The 16149-nt window shown below is 42.5% G+C and overlaps 1 protein-coding gene across 2 annotated transcripts in view; it reads right to left on the bottom strand.

Moving 5' to 3' along the window:
* Nucleotides 1-1702: 1702 nt before the first annotated feature.
* LOC125892540 (protein argonaute-3) overlaps nucleotides 1703-16149 on the bottom strand; it is a 42191-nt gene continuing 27744 nt past the window's right edge. For both annotated transcript variants that reach the window (XM_049582522.1, XM_049582523.1), the window contains exons 11-19: nucleotides 14733-14866; nucleotides 13832-14016; nucleotides 13429-13588; nucleotides 13127-13217; nucleotides 12801-12995; nucleotides 11382-11516; nucleotides 10709-10810; nucleotides 9747-9946; nucleotides 1703-9554 (exon numbers count right to left, since the gene is read on the bottom strand). In XM_049582522.1, coding sequence (XP_049438479.1) covers nucleotides 9446-9554; nucleotides 9747-9946; nucleotides 10709-10810; nucleotides 11382-11516; nucleotides 12801-12995; nucleotides 13127-13217; nucleotides 13429-13588; nucleotides 13832-14016; nucleotides 14733-14866 — 1311 coding nt within the window. In that variant the 3' untranslated portion in view covers nucleotides 1703-9445. The remainder of the gene's footprint in view (nucleotides 9555-9746; nucleotides 9947-10708; nucleotides 10811-11381; nucleotides 11517-12800; nucleotides 12996-13126; nucleotides 13218-13428; nucleotides 13589-13831; nucleotides 14017-14732; nucleotides 14867-16149) is intronic.

Raw genomic sequence — 16149 nt, 5'->3', positions numbered from 1 at the left:
AGACACTCTGTTCAGTGCTAAGTAGCAAATGTTAATATGCCAACGCGATAAACTAAGATGATGTACATGGTTAAGTCTATCGCCAAAATCCATACTACATAATGAACCTAAGCACGTTTCAGTATGTGGTGTGTTTACACTAGAAAAGGGACGAAATAAAGTGCACTCAAAGCAGACAGCATGCAAACTAGTAAAAGTCGTAAAAGTTACATCAGGGAGACTCTTAAGGTTCTTAGTTATTCACAAATCTCTCTGCCTCACTCTCTGGCCTCTACTCTATAGAATGAAGTTTTATAGCTTAATTTGGGAACAAAGACCATGCCTCAATCTCATTCATTTCCACACACAAAGTATTTAAGCACACCTTATCTGTTTCCCTCCCCTTTGACTCCGTTCTCACATCCCTCCCCCCAAAAATCCCTTTTTTAGGTTTTTCTTTTTGTTGTTATCTCTCCCTTTCTCTGTCTCCACAGAATACAGGAGTCACCAGAGGGCTCTGTCCATAGTAGAGAAGGGGAGGAGACAACTCCTCCAGTCTGTCTCAACTTCCCTGGTTCCACTGCGCCCTCAGATTCCACCCACCTGTCTGCAACACCAATTTCTCCCATCATTTCCCCCCACCTTCCTTCCTTCCCAGTCCCTATATCCCCTCATCTCTTTATCCCACATCCCTCTATCCTCATCCCAAACCTCTTGGCCCTCATCCCTTTATCCCTCAACTTTCATCTGACATCCCTCATCCATTCATCGTACATCCCTCAATCCTAATCCCAAATCCCTCAACCCTCATCCCAAATCCCTCGATGCTCATCCCTTTATTCCTCAATCCTTCATCCCACATCCCTCCATCCTTATCCAGAATCCTCGACGCAAATCCCTTCATCCTACATCCCTCGACCCTCATCTTTTCATCCCACATCCCCGATCCTGATCCCAAATCCCTTTATCCCTCATCCATTCATCCCACATCCCTCAATCCTGATCCCACAACCTTCCACCCTCATCCCTTTATCCCACATCCCTCGTCCCAAGTCCCTTGCCCCCATCCCTTCATCCCACATCCCTCGATCCTTGTCCCAAATCCCTCAACCCAACATCCCTCAACCCTCATCCCGTCATCCCGCAACCTCCATTCCTTCATCTCTCAATCCTCATCCACATTCCACATCCTTCGATCCTCATCCTACATCCCTTGAACCGCATCCAAATCATCCATTATACACAATAAACTAATTCCAATCTCTAACTCTGTTGACGTGGTCTTTGTTAGTGAACTGAACACGGGGATCGTAAATTAACCCAACCAGATTTTCCTCAGTCTCCCTAACCCAATCATATCGTTTCCATCAGACTGTAAAACTGTTCTCCTCTCTCATGCTAACAGTTGTCTTTTCAGGACAAACAGATGCAACCCTCCTCCACCCCATCACCTCCAGCACTTAGCCCATCCAGTGCCAACAATGTATCATTTCCTGTTTAAAGGAGTTAAGTATGTTGTTATTTTTGTATACTTAATGCTCAAACAGAAGTAGTATGTAGTATCTATGTAAAGAATATGTGGTATGGATTTGGGATTTGATATGATAACAGTCAATATCTTTGTTTTGTAGTTGTAATTGTGACAGGCCTTCATGTTTCTGCTGCTGCTGAGTGCATTCCTAAATATCTGGTTACTCATAATAAGCAGAAACATTTCTTGCAATTTCTGTTTATATATACAAAACATTTATTTATATCGCCAACACGATGTCACCAAGACAACCAAGGTAAAGCAAAGCATTTTATTGCAAGTATTAGTCAAAGATACACTTCAAACTGAAGCAAAGCAACACTAAAAGGCCAACAACCTATAAGAGAGAGTTACAAAAGAAAGAGACATTTAAAACTGAGAGGAATAGAGCTGTTGGTACAACAGAGCCTTTGCAACATACAGAGAGACTGAGACATGGATCATCTGGTGGTGAAGGTTCACTGTTCAATGTATACATCCATCCGTTTGCTGGTGCATCACTCAGAGGTATCAGAGTCCAAGATCTTTAGTTTGAAATAAGACTGACACAAGAGTGATGCTACATTGGAAAAAAAACAAAAAACAATCTGAACAATCAGTGTACACAGAAAATATTTCAAATCCTTGGCCACTGTCAAATATCTGTCTTCAAAACCATTGTGTGTGTATACAAGGGAAAAGCGGCACCAGGGGCCTAATCTCTTGTGCAATATTTGGTTCAAAGTCATTATTGGAATGCTAATGGGATGAAAACAGGTCAAACATCTGATCGCCATGGGAGTAAACATTACAGTAAACGTGTGTTAAACCAAAATGATTTGATTTAAAAGGACAGAGGGCCTATTTACTTTGGGACAGGATTGACAACACTCAAAAGCTCCATGTCTCTGATCCTCCAAGAGGGGTGAGGGACAACCAACAAAATAAAATAATAACAATAATAATAATAAAAAAAAGAACAGCAATTCATCACAATGCAGTTCATCCTTGGTTCATTATACAGGCACAGGTCTCTGTAATCCAGCACTCTGGGGAACCCTCTGGTTCCTGTCAGGCCCGGGTCAGACTGGATCTGAAAATACTGTTCTTTGGATTTGCCATTAACGACACAAACACAGGGAGGTGTATAAAAGTCTACTGAGCAAATGTTTTCATGCCATTCACAATTTTATGATGATAGCTGAATTGTCCTGAGGCAGTACGCACTGCTCATCTGGTTTAAACAAATGCCAAGAATTGTTTCCAAACGCCATCTGACCCGGACCTTGATTCTGTTCTGACATCAGTACAAATGGGACAGAGCGATCTTTGAAAGCTTACGCTTGTTCGTACATCAGAGTTCAGTAAGTTCTGTTGCAATGTTAGTGGTTTACACGAGAAACGAGAAGAGATGAGGATGCCGGTTGGGGAATCAGGGCAGATCAAGTACGTAGGCTTGTTTTCTTGGTAGGCCACCCAACACAGGCATCGCAAAGTCACATAGAAATCTGACGATTATGTAAGAAACGCACTTAAGGCTGAGGCATGTCTTTTACTCGTGGAATGAGACCTGTTCCTGCTGTAAAATGTTCTGGCACAGGAAAAAACAATGGACAGGAGACGATTTAAGAGGAAAGAAGCGACGCCTACGCTAAACACTTTCACCGTGATCCAGAGAAATCTGCTTTTCCAACATCTTTCCTTCCTTCCCCTGCTGCTTTTCTTTTTTCAATTTTACAATTGTCCCACCTGCCCTTTTTTACTGGCTCCGGGAACTTACATGGCTAACATACCAATTAGCAGCTTGGGATGAAAAAAAAAAAAAAAAAGTCAGCTATTCGACACTCAAGTCAGTGTGGTTCAGAAATGGTTCCCTTCGTCAGAGATGAGCTGCAACATGTGGGGGTTGGCATTTGGCCTTCTCAGGTGGTCAAAGAAGAGTGGAGGGTAAAGATTATTAAAGGAAAGAAGGAGGGAGAGTTGACCTGTGAATATCGCCAGGTCAAATCCACCTCGTCCATTTCCTCCACCTCGCACCCCCCTCCATATTGTTGTGCTTGCGTGTCTTGGAGAATAAGGCGTCAACATGGAGGGGGAGGGGCTAAAGGCCTCGTCCTCCTGGCTCCGCCCCCACCATGCTGCAATATGATGCGGAGACTCCAGCCGCTTGAATGCACTCTCAATAAATACACCATAAAATATTCCGCATATATATATTTCATATATAAATTTAAAGAACGACACATTTAAATAGGACAACAAAATAAAAGTCGGCTCAAGAACAATTTCTCAAAATCGGATAAGTGTTAAGACAAAACAGAGAATATTTTTTACAGTTATACTTATTTTGACTCTAAAATAGTTACCGTATAAGAATATCGCAATCAGGCATTACTCAAGCATTATATGTCATAATAAAAGCAATTTGCAGTTTTCTTTCATGTAGTATAACATATGCAGCATACCAAGGTAAGTGAGGTGCAGTGTTTTTTGTTTTTTTCTATTTTTGAGATCTCTTGTAATAGAAAGATTTCACCCCCTGGACTGAAAAGGTACCCACAGACCTACAGACCACCCTTGGTTTTCAGTCGACACCCTACCGGCTCAAGACAGGGATACTGCTGGGCACAAATTCCCTCCATCGGGGACAAGACACATGGCAGGGCATTGCACTAGGATGAAAGAATGCCATGGGCTGCTACTAGGGCTGGGCATCATGAGAAAACTTTAAATACTGACACTGGTTCTTTTATTTTCATCTCTGTACCTGCTGTAAAATGACACTTGGATGAACGCGGACTTCACTAAACAGCAGACTAAGTTATTTTCAGTCATTCATGCTTTTTATCTATCAAGTTTTCTGTCACACTTATGTCGCTTTTCTTAGTAAAAATGCCCTTCAAGAAGAAAACTGAATCCTCAGTGCAAGATTCGACTACTGTAAAAACCTCTGGACTGCTTTGTCTCTTTTAGATGCTTCAAAATGTCGATGCCAAAATTTGGTAGGTGCTGATACCGTGTTTTGACACCCAGCCCTAGCTGTAACAAAGTGTCGAGTGGTAACTCCAGAGGGGAAACCACCACCCGAGAGCAGGCTGACTCAACCGAGCCACCAACAAAGTCACGAGAGCATGAGGCACACTTTTAACAACCGACTGCTTTGTTTGGTAACACACATCCCTTCGACTCCTCGTTTACACTGAGGTTTGGATCCTCTCCTCCTCCTCCGCCTCTTTGGGAGGAAGGAAGGGAGACTGGAGGGACAGAGATTGAAACCTCTTGGCTATGTGTCTGCGTGAGAGTGGCAGTCTCTAAAGTGCTGTGCTATGTTTGTCATTCATGGGCTGGGCTGTGTTACACCACGCTAGTGTCAGCTATGACCCCCGACCACCCCGCCACCCACCCACCCGCCCGAACACACATTCCACTGTACCAACGACACCATTGGTCCAAGACACTAAATGCACCAGCAAGCGAAAAGCTCAACCACAACCATATACTTGGCATATATTCTATTTCTATGTAGGCTTAATGTCTAAATACATGAAACATGAGTTTGCATCGCCCTCTCTAAGAAACAAACAGTGAGTGTGTGTAAATGCAGCCGCTCCTGCACTGCAATGTTTTCTTGAAAAGGAGATTCTGTTTCTTTGATTTTACATTTTATCTTTCAATTTACAGCACCATCAAGAGGAAAGGCACTTTCTGTGGACTTTTATCTCACTCCATTGCTACCTTCCACTGCAAACAGAGAGCAACCAAAACCAGGGATATTGACCGATTACTCGAAATGGAACACACCTTCACTTCCACTTAAAGAGGGAGACATTGACCTTTTTGGAGCTAATTTGGCTATTTTTCTTCACCAGACAGTTGTCACTTTGCAGGTACCGCAGTTTGTTCCTCAGCTTCCATAAAAACACTTGTCTGTATTGTTAGCAATCCTAATTGAGAGCCAAAGGCCACAGCGAGCTGTGAGCTGAGCCTACCCTTTCATTTCAATCACGTCTAACAAGTCATTTTAATAGAAGTGTGAGGACAAACAAGTCTGTTCCCCCGCTGTGTAACACAGATGTCTGCTGAGGACAAATTGAGCAAATAAACAATGTCTTCGTATCCCTTCGAGCGTTCCGCTCCAAATGGTCTTGCTCATGTTAGGTCACTTCTCTACTGGCTGATATTTGCAAAGCAGAGCTGATGACATTTCAGTTGTAAGCGAGGCAAACACATCTGCTATGTAAACATGTGTTCAACTGCCATTGAGAGCGTAGTTTATACACAAACTGAACATCCATTACCGTCAGCAGAGATAGTTATAAATGGATTCTCGCAATCAACCTCCAGACTTGTTCAACTTCCAACAAAACCTGCCGCATACAGTTATCATCGTTCCGCTTTCATTCTGTCTAAAACACACATACTTGATGAAAAACAGAACCCACTGTATCTTACTGACCGGACCCCACTATTGTCCTTCAGCTCTAATGTTTTTCACACCTCCAAGGGGGGTCGGATGGGATTGTACTGCCTAGGAATGTAGTCCTCTGGCACAGGGGAGTAAATGTTCGTGAGCGAAGGGGAACGAGAGCAACAATGAGATTACAGGCTTTGTCACACCGCAGATTTACCGGGAGGGTAACTCTTTGTGTTTGCGAGCACATGAAGTGGCTCGTGTAAGGAGAGGAGTCTGAGGAAAGCAACAGAGGTTGTGATGCGACGTAAATCCCCCCGAGGCTATAACACAAAGGAATAGAGAACTACAACCCCTTGTTACGATATTCTTTGATCACACGTGTCCTTGAAATGGATCAGCAACACTTTCAAAACCACGTTCCTTTTCACTCTCCTTCCTGATAAGGAGTAGCCGTCAGCATCAGTTGTAGTGAACATTCGAGAGCAGAAACTCAATACATCAGTCGACTCTTCTTCTATGCCACCGTTTGTCGTCACAATAGAGACGCGACGTCTTCATACGAAATCTTTCAGAGTACAGTATGTAATATTTTCTCTCTCTAGGTTCTCTCCTCTACGACAAACCTCCAACTGTACGAGCACATACACAAAAAAGGTGAGAAATAAGCATTTAACATCTTGCAGCTTTTTTTTTCCAAACACCAAAGCAAGAGGCGGTTTAAGTCCACATCCCTATCAATAACAGTATGACAGTCCAAACACACGTCACTAGTTTCAACAACCCCACAATTGTTCACACATAAACTATACAGTGACACAGGAACAAGTCAACAGTCTATTGCAATAATAAAATTTTGTTATTATACCTTTTTAACCATTACTTATTATGATACATTTATTACTAAGATTAATAATTAGACTACTTTTTTTCTGTTAGCAAAAATAAGTGGTGTGCATTACATAATTTAAAATGTACAAATATACTTTCGATCTGGCTTTTAAAAAGGCTTTCAGACACTAGTGAAATCATGAAGGCTCAAACCCACAACCATGGGCTTCCACGCTGGAAGGCTAGCCTGTAAAAGGCAGTCGAATGCAACAGCGGATGCACGACCCGACATTATACCTCACAGACCGAGGGCACACCTGCCACTGTACCGTTTACAGGTTCTCAATGCTGATCGTATCTACCGAGTGAAATTCTAAATCTCCAGCACCAACTATAGCAGTGGGACCTTCTCCTGTCCGTAAGTGAGTGAGGTTTACCGTTTTTTTTTTCTGCTTCCCTGTACCCACCTGCTCATCTAGAGTCTCATATAGAGGTTCAGCTTCAGATTCTAATTCAGACAGAGTAGCACCACACCTGTGTTCAGTCCCGAAACACAGCTTCTTTTAGTGCAGATTACTTTTAAAAACACCCCCCAGACCAGCTTCAGCGGCACAGAGGAGCTAAGTTGCAACTACAATCCAGACGCACATGTCATATCAAGAGTCAGCTCTACGTCTGCTGCAAATACTGGTCACTAATTTAACTCCTCCGCGCTGTTGTAAAGCAAGTCACAACTTTGGGCCGGTTTCATGGACAGGAATCAAACCTAGTCCTGGACGCAGGATTTCTACTAAAAGATTATTGAAATAATTAGTTTACGACGAGGCTGACTCCATGCCCATGAACCCGGCCTTTTAGGTACAAACACACTGTAGCAGCTGGATCCATGTCTGGTGAAGATTAAGCAAAAAGACGACTCAGCCTGCTTTGCTTGTATGCTGCTCCGAAGCAAAGCCAACAGCTAACACTGCTGTAATAGGCAAACACAATAAATATATTCATCTTAGGATGATTTGAATGAGATGTACAGAAAGGTCCTGGAGAATAAGAGGCATCGGGTGAAACTTTCTTGCTTGAAACCATCTTATGCTGTCCATTTGTTGGAATATGCTTTTGGATTATTTCACCCCACTGCAATAGGATCGTATGCAGCTTTTGACCATTTAACACTTAACTTCCACCAGGCACTTGAATACTACCTCTTTATGGCCTTTACACTCAACTTTGCTGCCATGAGGCAAAAACATTTGTTACTCTTAGGAATTAAGTAAATCAGCCTCATGAGCAAACTGAGGATCAGGAATTCTGAAATTATGCCCGTTGATGATAAAGTATTCTCGAACCACAGAGGCGCATAAAATCCTTCAATTCAAGTAAAAACATGAAAATCACCAAAACTGCAGTTGCACCATTTTTGCCCAACAGCAAGGGCAAACTCATAAAACATGCTGATCAATCGTCTCACAGAGGAGCAATACATGAAAGTGCCTGACAAGTGGCAAACCGTTCGCCTTTCGAGGACACTCACTTTCAAATGAAATGTCTAACTGTTCGTTTGAATCATTGAAGTCCCCTAAAATCCACTTCCCTTCGTTCAACTGATTATTGCACTAGAGGAAACCATCGACGTGATCTCTTTTTACCCACCATCTCAAACTCGAGAGGGAAACGTGAGATTAAGCACTGAGGGAAATGAATGTATGACGACTACCAAGATTAAAAACATGAGCTTACATGATTTAAATGATTAAAAAAAAAAAGAAGTCATAATCGTAAAATGTTTCACATAAGGTAGAAGAAAAATAACAACTAGAATCAAATAACAGTGTTATACTTTAAATAAAATCCATAGATGGCTGCAATTGATATATCAGCCAATATAAACTGCCCCTGTTTGTCTGTGACAGCTGACTGCTAAAGATAAATCAAAACCGATCTAAAACCTTAGAAGACAACAACTTCTTGTTGTGACTTTAAAGGGGCATTTATACCTCGTAGCCAACAGGTGGCAGTGTGCTCAAAAGAACATGTTGCTCCATACAAGAACCTGGTGATTTCACACACAAGTGAAAAAGTGACAGAACAGAGGAGATAAGAGGAAAAATAAAAAATAAAAGTGGCAACTGGGAGGACCTCTGGTCCAATGACACACCAACACAACAGCTCCAGAGTCGGACCCTTCCTCCTCTGCTCCCTCGTTTCAAACACTGGGGAGAGTCGACAAAATGTAAAAGTGCTGCTGCTCAAACTGACTTGAGGTACTGGAGATGGCAAAGGAGCAGGTTAGTAGATTATAAAGGAGAACTGTGCCAAAGGCAGGGAAGAGTAAAACAAAGGAGAAAAACACCCACTAGGCCACAAGTAAAGGAGACAAACAGGAAAGAACAGATAGGAGGGGCAATGAGAAGGGGGCCTGATAAGGGTGGAAATAAACTAGTTGGCTGGTTTAATATTGCATAATAGTGCTGAGTTTCTCTCTTGTTTGTTTTTAAAGCAGCGTTTGCATCCTCAGTCCAGTGTGGGGGTGCCTCCTCCCCTCCCTCCTCCCTGCTCCTCTGCACAGTGTCAGGTCCGGATTGACTAGGCGTGGGGGGGGCGGCGGGACTTGCACATATGAGGACTCCTTGACTGGCAAGCCAGGTGTGCATGGTTGTGTCTGTGTGTGTTTGTGTTTATGTAAAAGGGTGGCAATGGTTGGGGAGGGTTGGTGTAGCTCAGGCGAAGTACATGGTCCTCAGGGTGTCGTGGTGAATCTGAACAGCTTTGGCCAGCGCCTGGGGGTCCCGACCGTTACTCTGACCAGACACATGGCTGCCCTCAGCGCTGCAGAGAGGAGAGGAGAAGAGCGGTGATGATGGATGACACAAACATGCAGGAAAACTGGGCACATTCTACAAGACAAATGCTATCAAGCACTTCTCTATAAAAATAACACTTCAGAGTTCAGGACCTTCACACCTAGAGTCAAAACAGAAGACCCTCTTGTTTTTTCTCCGCACCCACTCTCTTTCTCACCTGTCATGTTCTTTGTCCACCAGATGGTAGCGGGCACGGAAGGCCACCAGGTGGGCATAGTAGGCTGGCGCAGGGATGGAGACTGAGCGGGTACAGCGCACGTAGGTGTGGCACAACTGGTAGGTGAGCAGCTGGAACTCGTCAGCGGTGAAACAATTGTCGTCCCACAGTACATGGTAATGGGAGGGCCGACTGGTGCCCTGAAAGAAGAGAATTAAATGACACATTTGTATTATTATTACAATTCATAATTAAGATACAGCTTTGTTATTGCCATTAAAACATTAGTGGACTCAAAGAAAACAGAAAACATAAACCTCAGGACATCATATAACTACACTAAGACGTAAAGCAAGTGGCAAATACATTAAATGACCACTATCAAAAACACTGAACCTTTGCATAGAAAACTGGATAAATAAATAAAATAGTCATTCCCATAGGGATGCTATCAGCACCACAAATCACCTGTGATTTATATTGCTGTATATAAACTGTTACAGTGTCTTATGGACAAGAAACACAACAGCACAATGGTGATTTATGAGTTAAAGACACAAACAGCTTTTGGCTAAGTGCTGTTACAGAACCTCGCTGTCCTAGTTCTAATACTTAGTCTTTTTTATTCAAGGAGGAAGTTAAAAAACATGATTAGCTGGAAGACAGAAGTCTTGCATAAGCTTGTTGCCTGTTTTCCATGGCATAATGGTGTAACTCTCAGTAAGGGACGGTAGCTCCTGGCATTGGATTTTTGATGCAGTTGGCACCACTTTGTCAGTTCCTAGGGATCTAACTTCAAATAATAACAGGAAAGGGAAAAAACGAGGAGTATTTCCTCCTTGCTCCTGCGGCCATTTTTTTTTTATCTATTTACAAGAACACAAAACCACACAGTGTTCAGAAGTGAAGGAGAGGGGAAAAGGGCAGCAGGTTGGGCAGAGAAGACAAAACGTTGGTCTAACCTGTATTCCAGCGTGACTGCAGAGGTAAAAGTCAAACTCGTAGGGGTGCGTGATGTCCGTATCCACGGTAGTACCAGCAGGAATGTTTCCACTGCGTCCAACCTGACAAAAGCAACGTTATGGTCAGTTAGTCCCCACTAATGCACTTTTTCCTCCACGTTTTACCATGAAACAAAAACACTGGAACAGAAAATGGAAGATGCAGGAAAAGAGCAGCAGGAAACAAAGCTTTTAAAGCCCTAAATGATGTCAGGAAAAAAAGGACTAGTTGATGCACCGAGGCAGGCGAAGGTTTACCAAGTGCTTCCCAATCAACCGATTAAAGGCCTAATGCTCTGGAGAGCCTAATGCTCTGCACAGAAAATAAGGTTGTTACTAACTGAGTCTTACTCTAGGGGGCCTTGAGTGCCACTCCAGAGCTCTCAGTTTGCATTGGGCCCTAATGCTTTAATCGAATGTAATTACAGGGGTTAGGAGGGTGAACAGTCCAATTGACAACAAAAGGTAATTAAGGAGGCCCATTTCGAGTACTTAACGTGCTGGCACAGAGCATAAAATAGAATATGGACTAACACATAACACACTGTACTGACTTTAATGGGGACCATTGCTGTGTCATACTTAAAGAGAGCAACAGCGCGCTTGTGTCTGTGTATGTGTGGCAGGGACTCACTCTCTCGTTGCGGTCGGCACAGAAGAGGCGTGTATGGTGGCGTTTTTGCACAACAATGTAGGTGATGCCTGGCTGGTACTCCTTCTCCAGGCTGATGCAGGCCTCACGAATGGCCAGCAGCTCATAATACAGCACCTGAAGAAGAAGAAGAAGAAGAAGAAGAAGAAGAAGAAGAAGAAGAAGACGACATGTTTAGAAAACTACTCTTAGAAAAACACTTTCAACTATATTCTTCATACTCTGCACAGTATAAACAGTTTGTCTTCATCTATGTGTGTCATTTTAGTTCAACGGTATTCTATCATATATGGATGTCTAACTGTGTTTCTCTGCAGGCCTACTGTGAAACCACTCACATAACTGCAATCACATGACTATTTTGATGCGCAAAATTCAAATGGAGGACAGGAAGTGATACATCTATTTACTGCGAGAACTGGATACAGAGGAAAGTGACTACATTAAAGGTCTGGATGAACTTGCAGGCAGCAGGTATCATCAGAAATTTGAAACTCATGTTGGATGTGATCCATACAAAATGAAGAAAATGGATTTTCCCCACAACTTGTCTGCTTTGCCCGGTGTGGACACGATCGTCATTACAAATGACCTTGTCCCTTAGACCTCTTAACATTACTAACATTACACGGTGAGCAAATAAAAGCATACAAGAGTCGGTTTAATTCAATTCGATTTAATTTATATAGCCTAATATCAAAAATCACAATTAGCTTTAGAGTGCTTTACAATATACGACACCCTCTGTCCTTGGACACTCACAGCGAATAAGGAAAAACTCCCCAGAAGTCAAGTCAAGTGCATTCTAACTGTTTTGTGTGCCACTGGGTGCACGACTGAAACTACTGCTGTATTGTTTTTGGCTGGGTGAATGTGCATGAGTAGAACTGCCTTTTATATTTTGACTGAAACTCATGTTGGATGTGACCCATACAAAATGAAGAATGGAGTGAGGCTGTGGTTCAGAGGTAGAGCGGGTCAATACTGTGATAATACTGATGATGCCGGTCACGATGGTCGTGATATAAAAAATGTCACCTCTAATTATAATTATAGTTAGATATAGTGTTGTATATATTGTATTGTATACATACTATATAAAAGTATGGTATATAGTTTTCTTGCATTCCAACTATACTATATAGTTCAGATGCAAGAAAACTTGGAAATGAAAAACAGAATATTTTGAATATGCTCATACATGTTGATTAGAAGTCAGAGCTACGTAGCCAACAACTACCAAATCCTACTGTCTCTGTCTACAACATCTTAAATATGACTCATTTAACAAAGCAAGGAAAATTCTGCAAGCAAAATTCAACAGAATTTTGGCTGCTGCCTGCTGTTCTATCCACACTTCAACTCCAGACAGTCATTTTGTGAGACAAAGTGGGGGCTGACCTGTCTGAACTGGCCTTCTGAAACTCCATCCCTGTAGAAAATGATCCTGGTGGGCTTGTAGCGGGTCGACTTGTAGAACTGGATGAGCAGCTCCCGCACCATGGAGGCCAAGTCCTGAATGACCTCCTGCCTCGGCCTCTGGACCCGCACAGTGGCACAGTACCTGCTGGGGTGGGCGTCCATACTGCCTACCACCTGGAAAAGTGAGGGGGGCACGGTGATAGATTGCATCAACTGACCGGTCAATAAAAAAGAGAATGTCAGGAAAAACAGTAAGTTAATAAATTGAACCAGAAGGTCAGGTGTGAAACTGAGATGAAACTTACTGCTGCAATTGAAGGCTTCTTCCCATCTCCAGCAGGTGGGTGTGTAACGTCTGCTCCCAAGAAGATAACTGGCTGCTGAAACACTGATGGTCTATTGATGGAGAGGCATAACACAGACAGTAATTACAACGAGTTACATGACAATCTATAGACTGTTTCCTCACATAGCACCATGTTAATTACTATAGTGTGTGGGTTATTTATTTTTTAATGTTTGTACATGTCACGCAAAGTTGTGTACATGTGACAAATATTCATATTCTGACACTAAACAATAGTTGAATGAAGAGAGCGCCACTGACCGTTGGTGAGGGACCAGAATGTTGTTGATGCCTCCCAGCTTCACATTGATCTTGAGGCAGAGGTTGGAGAGGGTCTGAGGTGACGTCTTCACCACGTTCTTCACCTGGACACACTGCGTGGCCATGCCCAAGAGGGTGTCCCCCACACGCTTTACCTCCGCTATAGGTAGTTACAAAAAGTGAACATCAGAAAAGGAAACAGTTTTATAATCTTTAAAATTCTCAAGATATGTTATCCTTGCAGTGCAAGGCGGCAGACATACAGCGACTCACATGCACTAACGTGTACATGCGGCAGGACTGTATACTACGACGACGATGAATAGAGAAGCTAGAATCAAAGTTAGTGTGAGTTACTAAGCACACAGAAGAATATGAAACTTATTATAAGCAGCTTTCTAACCATAGACAGGAGTCTTTCCCGGCAGAATGACAATGATGAGCTGCAGTCCGGCGTAGGTGTTCTTCAGGTGTCTGAACATGGGCTCCACGCTGTCCGCTCCCTGGGCGTATTTACAGAAGCACGGCTGGCCCTGGATGGGCATCCCAGCATCTTTGGAGATCTTGCGTAGCTGGTCTGTGAAACCCCTACAAAGCAGGACAAAGCAGGAAGTCAGGATGACGAGTCAACGCAATGGTGACATCAACTACAATCAAATCTGCAAGCTTGTGCCTTTTTTGCTTGGAAAATAATGAGCACAGACATCTGCGAGAATGTTGTCAGCACAACATAAAATATGGTTATTGTTTAGCTGGTATTATCCTACAGTGCCAAAAATCTAATTTAAGTGTATCTTGGCATTTTTCCCATGCAGCATAAGGCAGTTTGCAATTTTTGGGGCACACTTTCACATCTGGCCATGAAAGTGCAGACAAAAAATATCTTTGTGTCCACCTCTGACACAGATACGGTTATTTGGAATGTGCACTGTCCTTCTGGTATTACCCAGTACAGTAAAATATGAATAAAATTGTCAGGCTTGCTGCAGAAACAACATGGCTATCTGCACACTGCTGAGATAATAGATGCTTCCTTCTTTAAGTGATCATTTGAAACAGAGATGATTAACTCATGCTGTTTACAATCTACTGAGACAAAAATTTACAAATAAAATAATCTCTAACTAATATTAATGAGGGAGGCAAAATAGATAAATGATTTGCATATCTAACATTCATATCATTCAAATTTTCATGAATATACTTCAGTGAGCTTCATCGCTGCACGCACAATGACAGCATAGTCTCTGAAAAGGACTTCTGAAAACTGTACAGGAAAAAAAAACAATTGCAAATAATCATACTTTAGTATTTCTTCCCGACACTGCCTCTGTGTGGCGAAGCAGGCGATGGCCCACATCTTGATCTCCACCCCGGTGTGGAACTGCTTCCCCCTCATGTCCCACACCCCGTGGCTGGGCGTGGCTACCGTGCGGTTCTGAAACAACATTGCAGTCTCACCACATGTACTCGTGATTATGTGGGCAAACACTCACATTCGTACTGTTCATACAGTCTCACGCTTGAAGAAGCAGAAAGACAAGTGTGCACGCACACACGCACGCACTCACACACAAACTCACTCATACACATACACACATTTACTTTCTGAAAACCCACAGAACCCAAACACACTTCATCCATACCAAAATGTATTAACAGTCATTTTTGTACATAAAGTCACACTTTGAAATAAAAAGAAACATGTCAGTCAAAGAAACATGCATTGTGGAAAAGTATGTGATAATTTTGTAATAAATAACACACATTATTAAGTTGAATTTCATCATAAAGGTAGTGTGATGCTCTGTGATGCAATCTATAGTATGTAAAATGAAATTTAGTTTGTGTATTGCACAACAAAGAGTGCATAACAGTGTCATAGTTGTCATAGTTCTCACTGATACACATCCAAATGTATAACAGTACTGTGAAGGCGTGTCTCCTCTGAGGAGATAAACAAACAGATGTTAATCAACCCAGTGGTTCAGTCCCAGTAAGTTATGCAATTTTTGGAAACCTCTCCAGCTTACCTCTTTTTGACTTCACCAAGGAAAATTAATATGAGGCAAATGCTGGCAAAGGTTATATACTTCAGCTATCCAAACATGATTTGGGGATTATTTTTCAATTCAAAAGCCCTATTCGGACGGGATTAGTTTTATATAGGGACGTGGGGTAAACTAATAATTACCAGAGATTTTAGTCCCGTCCGAATGTGCCATGTCAGTAATCATTACCGCACAATGTCAGTAAAGATTACCGCGACTTTTACCTTCTGTAAAAGGGTCCCGGACAATTACCTCAGGTAATACTAATCCTGTGCGAATAGACCAGCTGTAAATATGTGTGTTAGATTTTTTTTTTTGACAGCCCTAAGTTAGAAATATATTCGAATATATATATTTTATATTTTTTATATAAGTTCGAACCTAAATTTGATCATTTGAATATCATTAATAATTAATTAATACTATCAATAATGTTGTATATCACAGCGAATCCCATTCGGGACGCAGAGGGAGGGAGAGGCGCCGACGGAGGAGCCAGCTGCACCAACACCACCCACTGCGCTGTCCGCGATGTGTGACCTGTTTGGGGAGACATACAGGGAGAGTGGTGCACCTGCTGCCTCCCTGCCTACCCTTTTTGAAGAAGAGATGAAATGTTACCAGAATGAGACACCACTACGAGCCGGTCAGGATCCACTCTTGTGGTGGG

This window comes from Epinephelus fuscoguttatus, linkage group LG8, assembly GCF_011397635.1.
Source record: "Epinephelus fuscoguttatus linkage group LG8, E.fuscoguttatus.final_Chr_v1".
Lineage (NCBI taxonomy): Eukaryota > Metazoa > Chordata > Actinopteri > Perciformes > Serranidae > Epinephelus > Epinephelus fuscoguttatus.
The sequence above is the reverse complement of the archived record's forward strand: the minus strand, read 5'-3'. Positions and strand labels throughout refer to the sequence as shown.